The 19,550-nt window shown below is 36.1% G+C and overlaps 1 protein-coding gene across 1 annotated transcript; it reads left to right on the top strand.

Moving 5' to 3' along the window:
• Positions 1–513: 513 nt before the first annotated feature.
• On the top strand, positions 514–19,313 carry LOC133338069 (E3 ubiquitin-protein ligase UBR1-like; the record flags this gene model as incomplete). The annotated part of the gene is made up of 2 exons (XM_061546252.1): positions 514–739; positions 18,979–19,313. Coding segments are annotated over exons 1-2 (507 nt in total), but the record flags the coding sequence as incomplete, so codon positions are not given.
• Between the last annotated feature and the right edge of the window lie 237 nt (positions 19,314–19,550).

Raw genomic sequence — 19,550 nt, 5'->3', positions numbered from 1 at the left:
ACGACACCTCATGTTGTAGGTGTATTTACTTGTTCGCTTTTATATGAAACATTTTTTTCAAAAAGCTTTTATAGTAGTAACACACAATCATTCTTATCCCATTTGCTTATAATTTTTTCCTTCCATTTTCATTACAGCTGCCGCTTAAAACAAGAAAAAAAAAAATAGAATGACAGAAGTGTAAAAACAAGAACAAAGAACATTGAATTTCCGTACAAATAATAAAATAAACAAAAACAAGAAATAATAATAATAAATGTGTGGAATTAATAAATTCAAATGAACAACAATATCGTCGCACAATTTGTCAACACAAGTGACACTTTAAATTAAAACAACTGCAACCAAAATAATATCAAGGGGAAATTTAAAAGAAAAAATATCTAACCCTTAAAAAATAAACCACAAGAAAGTACTGCAATTGCAATAAAAACAAAAACGTCACCACAAACGTTATCGCCATTATCAACAACGTCATCAACAGCACCACGAAAACCAACTCCTTCTTCGTCTTCACCATAAGCACCAACACAATCCTCTGTGATCTCTTTAACAAACAACATCATCATGGATAGCTTTGAGGATGAGGTTGTTGCCCCAACAACCACAACATCAGAATCACCACTAAAAGATTGGCGTGTTAAATATTTAGCCGGTACATTGGATAAAAAAGATTTCATTGAATTCTTTCAGCGAGAATCGCGTAAATATTTTGAATTTCAACAGGAAAATACTGCGGGTAAGTACATACTTATATTTTTTAATAAATATTTTTTTATTTAATCCGACTAATCCTAATTGTAGGTAAGCTATCTACTAGTATATATATTACAACGAAGATGTTGATAGACATTAGGAAGTCATAGATTACTATCCCGGCGTGGTTTTTTAACATTTTAATGACTAAGGGATTTTTTCAAAAAGTTTTTTCAATGACTTCATATGCGTGGATTTAACAAATTACTTTTAGGGTGCCTGTTATATTCGTATTTCGGTATTTTTATTCATAGCTGAACGAGTTTAATAGTTTTCTGGCTCAATTGCCATATCCCATCTTTAAACCTTGCTTTTAACAAATAGTATTTTTCCAATAGCAAGTGTTGTTAGAAATATTGTAGCTTCTAAGACCTTACATAAAAAGCCAATCATTCTTTGGATTGTTGTTTCTTTTAAATTTCCAACAACATCAATCATCATTGAAATTACTTGAAAAGTCAATACCAAGGCTTTCTTGTAATATTGCTTGGGTTGTAAACCACAGGTGGTGTCTTCTACGATACGGAAATTTATGGTGGTGTTTGCGGAAAATCCTTCAAAAAGTAAAATATATTAGCGAATGCGGTACAATACTGGCCCTCAACATGCGCAGCACACAATACCAAAATATTGTAAACCACGACAACACAACCAACCAACCACAATACAAAAATTGTAATTCTATCCATATGTTGCCGTACAATACTTTTTTATTTTACTTATTTATATACATATGTATATACGGTAAAGTTAAAAAAGCTTTAACATGCAATACAGGTTTGGCCAGATAATTGCATTTCTCAATCGATAGTCATTTGGAAAAAAATTAATGTAGCCTGTGGAAAAGTTCTGACGATCAATGAAAGTTCTAACGATCAACTTCAGGAAGAGATCCTTCAGTAATGCTCTCAACGGGGTCAGCCTGATCAATGATCGCCACTCGTCGCTATGTTCGGAGATAGATTTAATGTTCTCTTCTTCAGGAGACTTCGTCGACGTAACCGACGCATACGAAGCAGTGTATCGTACATCAATGCGGCTGCGTGGATCTCATCGCAGCAGGTTTTTGCTCATCCGAAGAACGCATCCTCTTCACAGTCACTGTTTGTGTTAGAGTTTCGGTATCCCACGTTGCATCTGCCGCAGGAGTCTTTTCATAAGGGAGTTGTTTTATAGCCGCCTTTCTATGGGCTCCCTTTTAGCCGACTTCGACACTACCTTACCCTCTTTTGCAGTGGAAGATGGTGTCAAAGACTTCTCAACATTTAGTAACCGTTCTCCGGTAGATTTGTCAGATATTTCTTTGACAGTGATACGTATTGTGGTTACTTGTGCGAATGATTCACCCGTCGCTTCGATGGGAAGGTCATAAGCACATATATCCACCTAAGCGATTCGAGTTTTACTCGGCAGATATCTGTCTACTCAGCCAATTGTCGGCTGCTACAAAAAATTCAAGGGTCATTTGCCTGGGAAGTCGTGGAACTTCAAGACTGCCATGGATATGAGGTTTCTATCCTCGCCAGTAATTGCGCCCCTCTCATCACCTTTGATGGCTCACCTTGTTTTAGAGGATCCCTTTGAATAACCGTTGTTTTAACAGTGATGTCCATAGCGCCCTTCTCGTTCGTCAAGGTTAAGTAAGTCATGCCAGAGATGAGTTTCCTCGATATGATCGTCTGTCTCTTCAGGCTGTGTCAACTAGGGTAATAGGTTTGGGAATATCAAAAGAAAGGTCCGGTGGCTCATTAGCAGTGGTTGATGACATTGCGAAATTTAAATTTAGAATTTAATTTGATCTTGTAGAGTTCGAAACATTCATTGTTGTTTTTGTTTGTAGAAAATGAAGGGGTAGGGATAAAAAAGGGCTTCATAAAAGTTCTTTGTGTAAGGATTTTGAGGCCAGCAATGATATAGCCGCGAACCACACAGTAAGGACTTATCAACTAAGCCTGAAACATTTTTTGAGGCGCTCAGCTATCAATAAGGCTATGTTTAAAGTCATGTCGGTGCCCTGACTGCAAACCATGAAACACTGATTGGCACGTGATCGCATAACACCCCTCCGTTGATAATTAGGTTCCCAATTCTCGCCCAGCTGATATTGATATTAGGTAATTTTCTTGTGACTAGGCCAAAAACCCGTTGATTTAATTATTTAAATTCACAGATATCCAATAAATGTTATTGTGCACTATCCACAACTGCGACCCATAGCATTTAGCTCTGCCTCACGTTTGAGGTCCTAACCTCAGTTTTGTTGTAGCAGCTTGCACTGCTGTGTATTTCATCTTAATCTCGTTAATCTGGTTCTGCTTCTAACTCCAAGTTCCGGAAGTCTAAAGAGAAGATGGGATTAGGTGAGTGGGTTTGGCTGGGCAGTTGAATAGGTGTAGCATGTCATATGGTTCATTACCACATGTCGGGCAGATATTATCGACCTCTCCGTCAATTCGTGCCCAATTTGAATTGAGGCGGATACACCATCCTGATCTTAATTGCGCCAAGACCACTCTGGTTTGTCGAGGTAGCTGTTGCTCTTCTGCAGCTATAGTAGGCGGGTGATCTCCGAGGATTGTATTCACACGATATTCTCGAATTGCTTCCTCAACTGCATTTGTGTGAATACGATTCAATTCTGCTTGATAGGTCTGTTGATCTAGAGACTTCCTTTTGTTCCGTTGGACCTCTCTCTCTTTCTCTCTCTCCAGGTCATTCACATTCTGCTTGATAGGTCTGTTGATCTAGAGACTTCCTTTTTGTCTCTCTCTCCAGTTCAAAGATCCTTTCTGACATATCTCTCTCTCTCTGCTTGATAGGCCTGTTGATTTAGAGGATCTCTTTTGTACCTTTGGAGGCCCTTCATGGAGGCCCTTCCTGACATGCCTAGGTGGTGGGTGCCTATCCATTAGGTAACGAATTGGATGGCTACTTCTATAAAACCCAAGCAGGTATTGCATCGATATTCGTATCCTCATGTAAGTTGTCTATTGGAGTCATAAGGAGACACCCTGTTGCAGTCCTCAGGACGGCATGATGCGGCAGGATTGAAGACTTTTCCTCTGCGTTGTACTGATGTTAGCGGACCACAATGGCGCCGCATAGTTAACCGCAGATCGGCCTATTGCTGTGTATATCGTTAACAAGGTTTCTTTGTCAGCTCCCCAACTGATGCCGGCTAGCGACTTGAATAAAGACTATCGAATGTGACCTCTAGAACCTTGACTTAGACGAGGATATTTCCATATTCCTCGACCGGAAAAAGTCTGCAATGTCCACGAGATAGTGGTTCAGCCTCCCGCAAATGTCATCAATTTCAGGGCAGCAATTCAATGACTGTCTGTATGTAGCCATGATATGTTAGTCATTGGAAAGTCCTTGAGGCAATCTTCTTAAAAAATCAAATTTTAAAAAGCAGTCGAAATACACGGTATCCAAAAGTACCTCAAAAAAGTTCTGCCCTATAAACGATTTTATGTGTAGTTTCATGTAGGCCCATTGAACTGTCCCTCAAACATTAGTAGACAGTCAGTAAGCGGCAAGCGCTAAACAATGAATACCCTGCAATGATATTTGATATAGTCATAGTGTTGTTGATGTTGTCCGTCGTTATTCGTACAGGTCGCACAACCACCACAAATACGTTTGAACAAAACAAAAAACTGCAAAATGATAAACCTAAAAATAAAACAATGACGTCTCCGAATTAAAGCAATTATTTTCAACTATTATTTACAACAGATTTAACTGTGTATAATGTAACTGTTGTTGTTGGTTGGTGTTGCAAACATATCGTAAACGGATTAACTTCAAACCCCTCATTGTTTTTTGTTGCTGCTGTTGTTGAAATTGTCATTTGACATACTAAACCATATCATTGTTGTCAGTATGTTAATGAAAATGATGTTTTGTGTGTTAAACATAAGTGCAATGTGTAAGTAATGCGGATAATGTAAGGTCAATGTGAGACAATGACGACAATGAGGGAGGGAGGTAGTTAGCGGTTTTGGAAAGTGACGAAGATTTGTATTTAAAGATATGTGGTATCATGAATGACAATGAATCTGAGTGGGATTATATTAAAATATACCTGTCAGATCCAAGGAAATACAAAATACAGTTGAAATCGATTATAACGACGGCCAAGGGTCCGGTAAAATTGGTCCCTATAAACGATATTCGTTATAAGTGAAATGAAATAAAGGACCGTCATTATCACCAACATATATAACGATGTCGTTATATATGTTGATAAATTTGTATCAATCAGTTGCTGGAATTCTCATGTCGCTCTTTTAGATATTTTTATTCCTCTTAAACGTTTATCCCTCCGCTGGAAATGGTGTAACATCAATTAGTTGACAAATTGCAATTCAGTAGCTCACAAAAAATGCATTTAATTTCAAAATAGGAATTATAAAAAAAACTGCTGATGAAACGTAAATAAAAAATAAGCTTTCTCATAGTAAGCAAAACTTGAAAAACAAAACATTGTATCGTGATGAAAATGATAATTGTTTCTTACTTGCTGGCTGACTGACACACTGGCAGAGAATATAGGGAGAATACCTAGTTTGCTTAGCTGGTAGTTGGGATACCATAAAATAATCAACAAATACAAAAAAATAAATGGTTAATAAAAATCTACAGTGTTTTCTATTTTTTTTTTTAGTCAATATCTCTAATGAAAACAAAGAAAATACTGAAAACGATAACAAATTTTCTAGTGGGCAATTTCTTTTTTTTCTTTAATTAGAGACCTGAACTTAAGATTTCGATACCGATAGCCGAAACACACAAAAATAAAATCTTGCGAATTTTAACTTAAAAATATTAACTTAAATAACTGATAGTTTAGCAAAGCTGGACACCTTATTCTATGCCCCAGATTGTCTCCAGGGAAGACTTCGACCAGAGGCTATCACCTCAACAAGTACGAGGAATTTATTTTTGTCATGGGAGCAAGTGACATTATTTCATAGAATGTCTGCTCCGATAACTTTTTGTAATAATCGCATGCTATTAGGGGATTTAAATGCACATCAAGAGTTATGGCATTCCGTCCTAGGTAATGGCGAGAGAGGTAAAGCCGGACAAATTGATAGCTAAATATTTGGATCGGCGAATGAGCAGAGACGCACAAATAAAAGAAGACTTTGCTACGGCTTGTCAGACATAGCCAGACCTACTTTCCTGAAACCATGATTGGCAATATTTCAGAGAGGTTTCCAATCACCGCTTTAGAGAGATATCCATCCACTCAGATACTGGGGTAGCTGATATGAATTTATGGAAAGTCTTTATTAGTGCTGCCGCCGAAGTAAAGCCATCGTCGTACTAGCCTTTCAGGGTCTGCTCAGCCCCGTTAGTGGCCATGAAAGACAATGAGATGACTGTCGCGAGGAAGACGACAGTTGGACCTGTTTTAAGAGCTCACAGCAACATTCGAAATATCCTACGACGACTGAAATGGTAGAGATCTCATGCAATGACGGACAGTACCAAAAAGGATCAGTGAGAGTTGGCCGCTATTCGACAGTCATCTGATGACTGATCATGAACGACTACATTTGGATTGGCCTCTATAATGAGGTCAGATGTGGGCATTCAGACCTTCCAGAATACCGCATTGAGATCTGCAACAGGGTGTCTACTCATTCACCCATCCAGGCACGCCAGTAGAGATCATTATCTAGAGTGAAAGAGATCCCAAGGTACAAATGTGAACCTGTGGATCAAAAGCCGGCATATCAAGTAGTTGTGAATATCATTTATAAAGATGGAGGCGACCGTATGAATGATATATTCGGAAACTGTCAACTATATTCTTTTCAAGTGTCCCGATTAGCCAACTAACATGCGTCCGAAGGGATATTTGATAGAACCCACGTTTATAATGGTCCTTAAAAAATTTGCCTCTACGAAAACACGCTTATATTGATCCTTACAAAATATTCCTTTAATACCTACCGCTAAATATGGTTCTAATAAAATATTTCTTTAAGAACCCAGGCTTAAAATGGTCTTTAAAAAATATATTAATATTAAGAACCCACGCTTATAATGGTCCTTAAAATACATTCCTTTTTGAAACTCACTCTTAAAATGGTCATTAAAAGACAGAACTGGTGATATTCACTAGGAAACGTCTTTGCTCCGCCAACACTAGATAGAGTGCAGCTTAATCTGGCCGCCGAAGCAAAATACCTTGGCACAATCCTGGAATGTCAATTACGATGGAACAGAAACGCTGAGTAACGGGCATGCAAGAATTCCATCGGGAAAAGTCATTCCACCAGGGATGTATAACACAGCGGTAAGGCTCATCCTCTCCTATGGTTCTCTTTTCTTGTGGCACTGCCTGCGCCACAAATCAACATCCAGCAAACTAGTCAAGGTACAAAGAGCCGCCTCGATTCTAATAACTAGAGCCGCGAGAAGCAAGCAGCTCTGAACGCAATGCTGGACTTAAGGCCTCTGGGCCTCAGCATAAAGTGTTAGGCAGCGCGTAGTGCCCTAAGGATACACGAACAAAATCTATGGCGAAATTGTACTTATCTTGAAGGAATTAGGTATGACATTGGACCAACGTGTAAAACTAAGCGACTATATATCACCAGTCCCGAGATTTGACGATGTAGAAGTCGTTATCAATAGTAGAAACGACTGGAAACGTAGCAACCCTCCTCTGGACGGTCTGGCTTTCTATACAGGTAGATCCAAGATGGAAGAAGGTAAGGGGGGAGGCGTCTACTGAAAGGTTAGACCTTGAGCTTACCTACAAGTTGGATAGCAACTGTGGTTTTTCCAAGCTGAAATCTTCGCTATTTGGAAGGCGGGGAATTGATAAAAAGTATGGATGCAGAGATCGTTGAACCGGTGACTATCTTTGTGGATAGTCAGGCGGCTCATAAAGCCATAAAATCCTTCAACATCAAATCTGAGGTCGTCCACGAGTGTAGAGCAGTTTTGGTAACACAGCTATCTCAATGCACAGATCTAGCAATTGATGGCTCAATCAAACCACTCATATGTCATCATTATCGGAACTTTTAGGCGTTCTGCGACGAAAGAGCCTATGAACTTTGGCACAACGAACCTTAGTGCAATGTATCAAGATTTATCTGGCCGACTCTGTCAACCAAGAGAACAAATTTACTGTTGAACCTATGTAAATCTGAAATCAGAGTAATGACAGAAGTCATTACTGGTCAGTGCAATATCAGGACCTTTACCAGTAAGTGGGGCCATGATGTTACTGATTACTGCTGACTCTGTTTTGACGATTAGGAGACGGAGACAATTGAGCATCTCCTGTGTCGATGTCCAGTCCTGGCCAACAGATGACACAGACTGTTGCGTGTTCAATTTCCATCGTGTCTAAGCTTCTATTCAACTATGGAATCTGCTTTAATCTGCAGCATCATTAGAAACCTAAAGTGTTTGGGAAAGTGCAACCTTAGAACTTAGTCCGAATTTATATAAATCATCGAATTTCTATAAACCATACTGCCTTGTTTTCTTAGCTTCTTATTTTTTCTAATTTCTTCTATCCCCTCTCTCATATCTTTCATGGATGATCACAATGGACCATTTGGTCTCAGAGTGCTGCAGCCACATTAGCGACTGCACATCCCCAAACCTAACCCTAACTTAACCTATGGTTCTTAAAATATATTCCTTTAATTATAACTAGTTTTTAAAAATATATTCCTTTTTGAAACCCACGCTTATAGTGGTCCCTAAAAATATTTCCTTTAAGAATCCACGCTTATAATGACCCTTAAAAAACATTCCTTAAACATCCACGCTAAGCGATGGTCTTTGAAAAAATATTATTTTAAAAATACACACATATAAAGTTTATTGAAAAAAACACCCTTTAAACATCGACGCCTAATATGGGTCTTCAAAAATATTCTGTAAATCCACGCAAACAATTTTTTAGAAATTTGTTTAAAAATCTACTTTTTGAAAATATATACACTTCATGCATATCTAATTTAATTATGAAAACACCATTAATTATTTGTTATTTTTGTTACTTTATATTCTGAAATGCAAGATCGACGAGTATATGTTGTTTTGATTCCTATTACTCAATAATCCAGTTTTGGAAAGTCATCGTCATCAGCAACACCACAATTATTATTTAGACAGCGTCGACAGACACCACAACTCAACAAAATTCATTGATTTATGAAACAAGTTCTCAAAATAATTGTCAAATAAATTGGTGATTAAAGAAATGAGTCAATATTTGAAACCCGTAACGAACAAAGTGAGACTCCTCCTGTTCGATGGCATTTAGAAAGAATTTTTTTAAGTAATTAGGCAAAATTTAAGATATTTTTTTTTTGTGGATGGCGGAACTTCTACTTTAGTCGGAAAAGAGAATTAGAAGAGAGGACATGAGAAAAGTATTGAGGATGTTGGAATTACTATGGCCAGTTTCAAAGGGTATTAATCTTGAAACATTTTTTCGATTTATTGAAAATAATAATTGGACCGATGACGTCTAGTTAATTATTTGAAATGATATTGTTTGCTTTTTCACACTTTCTTCCTGGTGCTCCTCCCCCCTCCTTCATTCGCAACCCCTATAAATATATCGATTACAACCTGTCCATAATTGATCTGTCTTCCTACATGTCGGTGTTTGTTATCTATGGGCATTATTGTAATGTTTTGTTGTTTTTTAATTGGTGTTGTTGTTATTGTTATTCTTGAATGGATGAATTACACCTTGAACAAGTTTAATTTGATTTTAATTCTTGCCATATCTCAGACATCGCCATGTAATTGCCCTTTTTTATTTGACTGCACCTGAAACGCAGTCAAACAGTCGGCAAAATCAGCACAACAACAAAACAAATATGGGAACAAAATGCGTTCAATGAACTTTTGTGTTCCACTGACTGACTTGAGTATTTGAGTATACTAAAACAAGGGGCGGTGGGGGGAGCTACGGTGTTGATGCAGGGTATGATTAAAATACGATCAGCGAATTTGTTTTTATTTTCTTCTTCTGTTTTTGTTTCTTTTTTGGTTTCTTTTCTCCGTTTTTTATTGGAACGCCGCTTTCCTTTGTATGCAATAATGATCTGCTTCATATTTAAAATTCTTTGAAATTTCGCACATTTCAAACGTCAAGACTTGGTGCTGTTTTCCTTATTCATTCGAGATCGGGTGTGGGTGTTGAAAATTAATTAAATTGAAATTGTTTTTGTTGTTGGTTGTTGTTCGTTTTGTTTATGTCCAACGTGAAATGACTCAGGACAAAGTGGAAAAATGTTTCATCATTTTTGTTGGATGCTATCAAAAATACTAACGCATGCCGGACATTCGGAAGATTGAGATTATTATCTGCACAAAAAAAAATCGCTTTTCTTTGTGAGGTGCAAATTGACTTGGAGGTGGACATTGAATGGGCCATGTATAAGTGCGTATTCTTTGAGAAATGGTTTTTAAGGTCTATAAATTGGATTTGTATTTTCAAAAGAATATTTTTCAGACTGTAAGGATCATTACAAGGCTTGGATATTTTTAAGCATATTTTTTCAAGGACCAATACATGGGCGTGAGTTTTTTAAAGAATATTTTTTCAGGGACCAATTAATGTCCCTTATATGCTTTGATTTTTTAACGAATACATTTTTTAGGTGTGGATTTAAAAAAAAATTATCAAGGACCACTATAAGCGTACTTTTTATAAGAAATTTAGTTTTCAACCCCTATTAGAGGCAGCAGAATTGATAAAAAGTCTAGATGCCGAGATCGTTGGACCGGTGGCTATCTTTGTGGATAGTCAGGCGGCTCTTAAAGCCATCAAATCCTGTAATATCAAATCTGATGTCGTCTTCGAGTGTAGAGCACTTTTAGTAACACTTACAACTATCGGCTGTGTTGGGTACAAGAACACCGTGACATCATGGGTAATGAAAAGGCAGACGAATTATCTAGCCGAGGATCTCCATCTTAGGTGCAATGTGTCAAGATCTATCCGGCCGACTCCGTCAACCATGAGAACGAACTCACTGTTGAACCTGAGCAAAGCTGAAATTGGAGAAATGACACGAGCCATTACTGGTGATTGCAATATCAGGACCTTTACCAGTACTGTTACTGATTACTGCAGACTCTGTGTTGACGAGGAGGACTCGGAGACAATTGAGCATCTTCTGTATCGCTGTCCAATCTTGGCCTATAGACGGCACAGACTAGTGGGTGCTCACATTCCACCGTGTCTAAGCTTCTTTTCAACTGAGGAACCTATCTACCTTCTAATACTTCTTGTTAGCTTCTTATTTTTTTGATCCCCCTTTCTCCTCTACAGATCTCTCCATATCTATCATGGATGATCACAATGGACTGGACGGTCTCAGAGTGCTGCCGCCACATTAGTGGTTTCACATCCTCAAACCTAACCTAACCCTAAATAGTCCCGACGATATCTCCCCTTTTGGGAAACTCCAAGTTTCACTCTATAACTTCTTAGTTTTTATACCCTCCTCCGCAGTATGGAGGGTATATTAATTTGGTTTTTCCGTTTGTAACTCATCGAAATAATCATTTCCGACCCTAAAAAGTATATATGTTCTTGATCCGCGAAAAATACTATGGCGAGGTCGGTCGTTCCATCCGTCTGTCTGTTGTAATCACTCTACCCTCTAAAGAAATTGAGATAGATCGTCAAAAATTAGCCTTTTGTCTGCAGGCAGGTCAAGTTCGTAGATTTTCGGTATTTCGGGTTTCTCGAGAGCGTTTTTCGACTAAATTAGCTGAAAATCGGCACACCGAGTTCTTATGAGGTACTAAATTTCCCCACTAAAAATTATAACTATAGGCCCACTTTTTCTGGTAGGCCCCATATAACCCCAATTTTCAGTATTTTGGAGGATTTGAGCGTATTTTCCGACAGAATTGTCTGTAGATGAGTACTTTCTGTTTTTATGGGATTGCAAATCTCTCCACTTAAAATTATAAATATTAATCAATTTCTTTGTGTAGCCCCCATATAAGGGTACCAACCAATTTTCGTTATTTTGGTGTCCTTGAAGGCGTTTTTTTCAACCGAATTCGCTGTAATTAGGTATTTTGTAGTCGTACATGGTAAAAAATTTCCCTCTCAAAAATTATTTATATTCGCCCCATATATAACCCCTTATATATATGTATATTAAAAAAAATTCCCATTAACATTTGTATGAGACTTGTAGAAAATCTTCTACATTTCACTTCCCTTGCATTCTCCAAAAAAAAAAAAAAACGTCATCTATAATTACTTTGCACTGTAAATGCTGAATCATCACCTCGATCAGAATGATCTTATACGTACATACATAGTATATTGCACCTCTTTGTATGTTCATCAGCCAAACACGAGCTTCCAGTTCATAAATGTTTACAATTCAATTTTGAGGTATTATTTAAAGAACTAACATTACTTTTCATTATTGGCGATCTTGAATACCATGACTCCAGGTTGACAAATTCGGAGAATTTTTTTAACATCCAACAAAATAAATATATAATATATAATTGCAGGCTTCCAGGGAAAGTGTGGATTAATACAGTATTGAGTTTCCAACAAAATCCTCAAATCTTATCTTGATTTGTCATAAATGTTTATAGATGTGATGACCGCATCAGATCGTTTTTTTTTGTTCAAAAACGAAAATAACCATTACAATGGCTTGTAATAATAAGTCATAGTTTTTCCTAATGACTTGGTGTCTGTGGCTTATCACAACGTGATTAATCGCCACTTGCAGTATTTTTCTCCTTCCACCTCGTGGTTGTGTGGTGTGTAGTATCTTCCTCAAATATGAACTAGAATCGGTCAGCGTTTAGTTTATAAAAAAATAATTAATAATTAAAACTTTGAGTCAGTCACATGGACACTGTACTGATTTATTTTTTTTCGCTAGGGAAAGTGAGATAAGAATGACATCAGCAGATGGACACTGACACTATACGGTGATCATCACACTTAGATGCATTTCTTCTTCTATTGTGCATAGCTCACAAAATGAATGCAGGTCAGAAGGGTAGATGCATAAGATTTTTTGATTTTCTATTTTTTGTTTAATCAGTTATTACTAGTTAATGAGTGAAATGATTAACTGGGAAATAATTTTTCAGAAGGTATATATATTTATGTTTGATTAATAACATTAATAAAGATTAAATATAATATGAATTAATTAAAAAGATTGAATTATAAAATAGTTATATTAACTGCTTCTACTAAAAATTGCAAACGATCAGGCCGTATATTTAACAAAATATAATTTTACCCTTTTAAAAATTGTCTTTGTTCTGTTAAAAGTTATTACAAATATCTTATTTTTTCTTAATTTATTCCAGATTCAACCCGAAGCTGTAAGTAAAATATGCAAATACTTTTTCTTTGCAAATGTTTCAAAACCTCAAAGGCATCTTATCCTCCATATCCCAAATCCCATTTCTCTCAACGTGCCCATTGTTTTGTCATCACGTAGACGGTAGTACTCCACTTCATTTATATCCCGCTTGGAAGTCTGAGATCTAATTATAATCCCAAAAGCCAGTCTGTTATTTCTTTCTTACCGAAAAATAATCAATGTTTTGATAGATAGCTTTGATAATTTTATAGTTACAGTTTTTCGAAGTATATTTTAGGTATTCGGCCAATGGAATTGTAGAATTAACTAGGATATCGGTCGACTGCTATCCACCTTGAGCGATCTCATCAGATAGTCGAATAAAATGACATATATCACTCAAAATTATAATACATTCCTAAACTAATCTTGAATTTTATATCCGCGACATGATTTCCTTTAGGGCCGCTTGTCTATCGACATAAATATTCCATGGTTCTAAGTCACTAAATCATAGTTCTTTGACTTAATTGCTTGAATTTTTAATTGAATTTTTGATAAATACTGCAATAATTAATTAACTTGCATTAGTTTTAGAATATGCATCACATATCTTAAATGGATCGATTCATCTTAAATGGATCGATTCCAACTTCACGTTCTATATCGAGCTCTCCATATGATTTTCAATACATTCAATAACTTTGTGTAAGACTGTAACGACTGATTTGACCTTGACACAGGCGCGTGCTGTGATTTACAGATTCTGGTCTAGTAAACCTGTCATTGCTTTCAGTAGGAAGAGAGACTCATCTGTATGTAGTCCTTCGGCTGCCTCTACAACGCGGAAGGCTGCTAACGTCAAATTGTAGATCTTCACCTCGTGTAAAAACGATTCGACAAATTTGTCACTGACGTATGTGTGCAAACATTTCCTGATTTTATTTAGGTCTAAGTAATTTCTTATTCCAAGGATCTGTAATCTTTACATACAAATGAAGAGAGGCTAGGTATAAGCTCCGTTACAGGCATATAGATTGTAGTCCTTTGGTACCGTTAATACCTTTACCTTTCTCCACAGTCTTGCTACGAAAGATAACCCTAAAAATGCTATAAAAATCTGTATACTGCTAAGTCTTGCTTCGCTACGTTCTGCAACATCAATGCATTATACCGTCTGTTTAGGAGATTTACACCGTTGAAAAGTATTCATCGCCCGTATCAGCTTTGGATAGCCAATTACGTCATTTATTAGAGATTAATCGTCTCAAATCTTTGCAACCCGGAAAATTAATAACTAAAAATAGATCTAAAGACTCTAATCCGGAGTTAGTCTACTATTTGAGTCCTTAATATTATTTTCTGAAATCTTGGCGCTTCGATAACACTTTCTATTGACCACATCCAAGACTTGCGTTTAGCTCTCATCATTACTCTCTTCTCATTATTGTTATGCCCTTTTTAGGCCATCCAAGGCATATAGAGGTAACTTCTTCGTTTTCTCATGAAGGTGATCCACTGGAGTCATGAGGTGATACCCTGTTGCAGTTCTCAGGGTGGCATGATGGCAGTTCTGAATATTCTTCCACTGCGTGTCACTTTCGCAAACTTTACTGGTTCGCGTAGTATTACCACTGACCGGCCTATTGCTTTATAAGAGGTCAACAAGTTTTTTTCAGAGCTCCAAGTGCTGCTGGCAAGCGACTTGAGAACCTTGTTCCTACTTGACGACTTAAAAAGGCCATCGAACATGTAGTTTGGGGTCGGAATCAGTTCTCCATCGAACATCGATGTTGATTTCTGTTTTTGTAAGGAAATAGATCAGACCCAATACGAAACCAACTTTGCTTCTGTTTAGTCGATCCGGATTTCTGTCCGGATTTCTACATCTTGACTTACTCTACATCTGTTCAAGTCAGAAAAGAGGAGGTGTGCACCATACCTAGGTCGCTATCTCTTCAACAGGTAAAGCTGCTAGATTACTAGCCTTCTAAAGTGGTTCAAGGACATTTTCTTTGCATCAGGTTGCCGTTCCTCTGTTGATCCCATTCTCTTTATTGGCAAGGGGTTTGAGTTTGAGATGGATTTATTTGATTGTTTTAAGGGGTTTCTTCAGGCTTGGATTTATTCGAAATATTTTCTAAGGTCTATTTTCAGGCGTAGATTAATTTGAAATATTTTGTAAGGTCTATTTTCAGGCGTGAATTAATTTTAAATGTCTTTAAGCGCTATTTTCGGGCGTGGATTTATTTTAAATATTTTCTAAGGTCTATTTTCAGGCGTGGATTTATTTTAAATATTTTTAATGCCTAACTTTAGACTTGCATTTATTTTTTTTTAAATATTTTTTCAAGACCATTTTTGTGGCTTGGATTTATTTAAAATATATTAAATAAATAAATTTCAAGGAATATAAGGGTTTTCGTGAATTTTATGGAATAAATATTTGATGATAGAGATACAAATATTCTCATTTCATTTGTCTAAGACTTTGGGACTTTCAAACGGATTATTTGCTTCATAGACACCCTATAAAATATTGGGCTTGACAGGCGGATATAATTCAGTTATACTTTTTTCCTTTTTCCATTTCACTTCAGTATTGAGAATTATTTCAAGGTGGCAAATCTGGGGCATTGCATTGACTGCGCTGCTATTCAAGGGTTTGCTTAAAAATTCGGACATAAACCATTTTTTTCAATGACTATGCAATATGATTGATTTTTTTCTTTTTTTAATTATTTTTCAAGCCATATGATCCATTGTATTCATTTAATTTTTATAATTAAGCATTCTCATTAAATGCTTCTTCAATTGGGAATGTGGTCTTTATTTTGTTTAATATGATTTTTATTTTAAATATTTATTTATTTGTGTTTGTCTTTATTATTTTGTGTATTTGTTTTAATTTATTGTATTTCTTTTTGTTTTCTTTTATATATTTTTTGTTTTGTTTTATTTTGCTAATTGAAAAATCGAAAAATCGAATGACCTACAACAAAAATCCTTTTTCTTCATATTTAAGGGCGTGATGTTCTATCCGAATTAAAAAATCTTAATAATAATAAAAATGGCTGTGCAGGTTCCTGTAAGTTTTGTTTCCAAAATTTGTTTCACTACTATGTTTATAACTCTTATATACATTCCGTTGTTATTTTTGTATAAACTACTTATTTCTGTTTACAATTTATTGGTTATTTCATATATATATAGTTTGTTTCTTATATTGAACTTCTACTTAAAAAACGACCAAGAGTTAAAAGAAGAAAGCTTAAAAAGTTTTACAATTAACCCCCCTTTCGAAATACACGCATACACACTATCTAACCTAAAAAATAAATAACTATATATATCATTATATTTTTTAATAACATTATTTTGTAAAAAAAAGCGATTTATGACTTATTTCTTGACTAAATACATATTTACTGGTTTACTGTTTTGTAGATAACTTGAAAAATGAACATATATGTATTTAAGAATTAAGGAGAATTGTTTGAAATATATATATACAGCTCGAAGGACCAAATTAAAGGAAAGGAAAACGATTGAAGTGAGAAAATAACATTGTTCTTAGTATTTAAGGATGCAGAAAAACCTATCATTTATCAGTGACTGATGTTATTTTTCTATAGCCCGAAGGACCAAATTTGTAAAGAGGTAAAGCCGGTTAAGTCACAATAAATTAGTTTTAGGGTTTGAGGACTTATGTCTAGAACCAAATTTGAAAAGAGATAATAGATCGGTTGAAGTAGGGTTTGAGGGTTTTTGTCTATAGAAAAAATCTGTTCTCTCAGTGGCTGAGAATTTTTTTTCTACAAGTAAAAACGTTGTTAAGCTGGACGTCTACATTCCAAATACCTAAAATCGATAAATTGTATATTGTCTGATATGTACGGCTCGAAGGACCAAATTATGAAAAGAGGTCAATCGAAGTTAGAAAATAAAATAGTTCTCAGTATTTAAGAATTGATGTAGAAAAAACATTTCAGTTCTCAGTGACTGGTGTTATTTTTCTAGGGCCCGAAGGACCAAATTTGAAAAGAGGTAATGTCGGTTGAAATCTGGAAAAATTAATTTTCAGAGCTTAAGGACTTTTGTATATAGAAAAAATCAGTTTCCTCAGTGGTTGAGCCAATTTTTCTACTAGTAAAAACGTTAACTTCAACAGGGGTATTTAAGGGTTCCTGTAGAAAAACATTTCAGTTCTCAATGCCTTGTGGTTTTTTCTATAACTCGAAGGACCAAATTTGAAAAGAGGAAAAGTCGCTTTAAGTCACTATAAATTAGTTTTAAGGGTTTGAGGACCTTTGTCTATAGAAAAAAACTTCTCTCAGTGGCTGAGCATTTTTTTCTACATACAAAAACGTTTTTAAGTTCGATCGAGCTGAACTTTTTCTATCCTCCTCCATGAGGTGTACATTTAAAATACCTAAAATCGATTGGGACTTGTATATGGGGAGCTATGATATTGTAAATTGCTGGCAGGGGAAACCAACATATAAAACTCAGACACTCAGTTTGTAAAATTGGACCAATACCTTGATCATACCGAAAATGACGCATGACCTTCCTATAGGGGCTATGTAGAAACATTGAAAATGTTCTCTGAAGAAATGTTGTATCCCACAAAGTCCAGGAATGACTTTATAATGCTTAATTATAGCCACTTGGACTGGAAAATGCACCTGGGCCATCAAAATATCTATTAATGGGATTGAGGCGATCGACCTATATATAACCTTTTTACCCAATGAGGACTTAAAATATAAAATTAGAGTCAATTCGGATGAAAATATGGGGGCTACCCTAAAAATGGTCCAATATTGATATTTTTGGAGGATTTGTGGTTGAAAAACGTGTCCGAAATCCTCAAAATACTCAAAATTTTAGGTTAGGTTGGGCACTACCCTAAAAAGTGGCCCGATATTAATAATTTTTGGTAGGGAGATTTTCCAGCCAGTGCGAACCCAAAATAAGAAATTATGTCCAATTTCGTCGAAATACATGTCCGCAATGCTCAAAATTCCGAAAATTTTAGGGTATCCTTAAATGGGGACTTCCGTAAAAAGTGGGCCGATATTGATCATTTTTGGCAAGGATATTTGCCACCCAATGCGAACCCAAAATATCAAATTTTATCCAATTACGTTCAAATACGTGTCTGAAATCCTCAAAATACCCCACATTTTTGGGAACCTATAAACGATGAATACCCTAAATAGTGGACCAATTTTGATAACTTTTTGTAGGAAGATTTGCCACCTAATGATAATCCAAAATATTAACTTACATCCAATACGGTTGAATAACGTGCTCAAACTCCCCAAAATTCTGAAAATTAGAGGTGTTATTATATGGGACTACCCTAAAAAGTGGGCCGATATTCATAATTTTTGTTAAGGAGATTTGTCACCCAATGTCAACCCAAAATATCAAATTATGTCCAATTCCGTTGAAACACGTGTCCGAAATCTTCAAAATTCCGAAAATTGTTGGGTACTTTTATATAGGGACTAATCTAAAAAGTGGACCCATATTGATTATTTTCGGTAAGGATATTTAGCACCCAATACGAACCCAAAATATCAAATATCAATTCCGAAAATTATTTTGGCCCAATTTTCTAAACGGAAAAATAAATTTAATAAACATCCCACTCTATGGTGAAGAGTATAAAATCTAAGAAATAATAAAAATATAAAGTTCTTCCGATTGATTTGGTCTTTTGATTTTTTTAGTTCAAACCTCTCCCCCCATTTCTCCTTAATTCGCCACTATATATGTCTATTATATTTTTTATTTTTGTAACAAAAAAATATTTTCTATACGTTTTTTCTTTTCGCTGTCTTTGCAGTAAAATGTATGTTCAAAGAGGCTGGTGCCAAGGAGGGCATTATCGATGTCCTTATGGAATTTATTTTGGGCGATAATCCCAATACGGTGTTGGAAAAACTACGTCTGGAAGGTGCCACATCGGCGGTATGCGGCAAAGTTTTTAAAATTGGTGAACCTACATACAGTTGTCGTGAGTGCGGCATGGATCCGACCTGCGTTCTGTGTGTTAATTGTTTTAAACAATCCGCACATCGTTATCACAAATATAAAATGTCGACGTCGGGCGGTGGCGGCTGTTGTGATTGTGGCGACGAAGAAGCCTGGAAAAAGGATCATTACTGTGAGGAACACTTGGTGAGTATAAAACACTTTAGTTGCTAAAGGTTTTCTGAAAAAATCATAAAGTAAATAATTTTCCGAATTTTTTGTCTGATTTCTATTAAACTTGTTCTGGAAGTAGGCTCCTCAGGATTCGAATGCTAAGTCGGTGAATAATTTTATGAGAAGAATGTTTTTCCAACCCCAACTGCACACTGCTTTTATAGGAAAATCGGCGTTGTGACCATCGACCAGCAGCCAAGGATCATAATA

Source organism: Musca vetustissima, unplaced genomic scaffold, assembly GCF_032173495.1.
Source record: "Musca vetustissima isolate MV318-11 ecotype Yass unplaced genomic scaffold, APGP_CSIRO_Mvet_v1 utg28897, whole genome shotgun sequence".
NCBI lineage: Eukaryota > Metazoa > Arthropoda > Insecta > Diptera > Muscidae > Musca > Musca vetustissima.
Note: the sequence above shows the minus strand (reverse complement) of the source record. Positions and strands in the feature narration are given on the sequence as shown.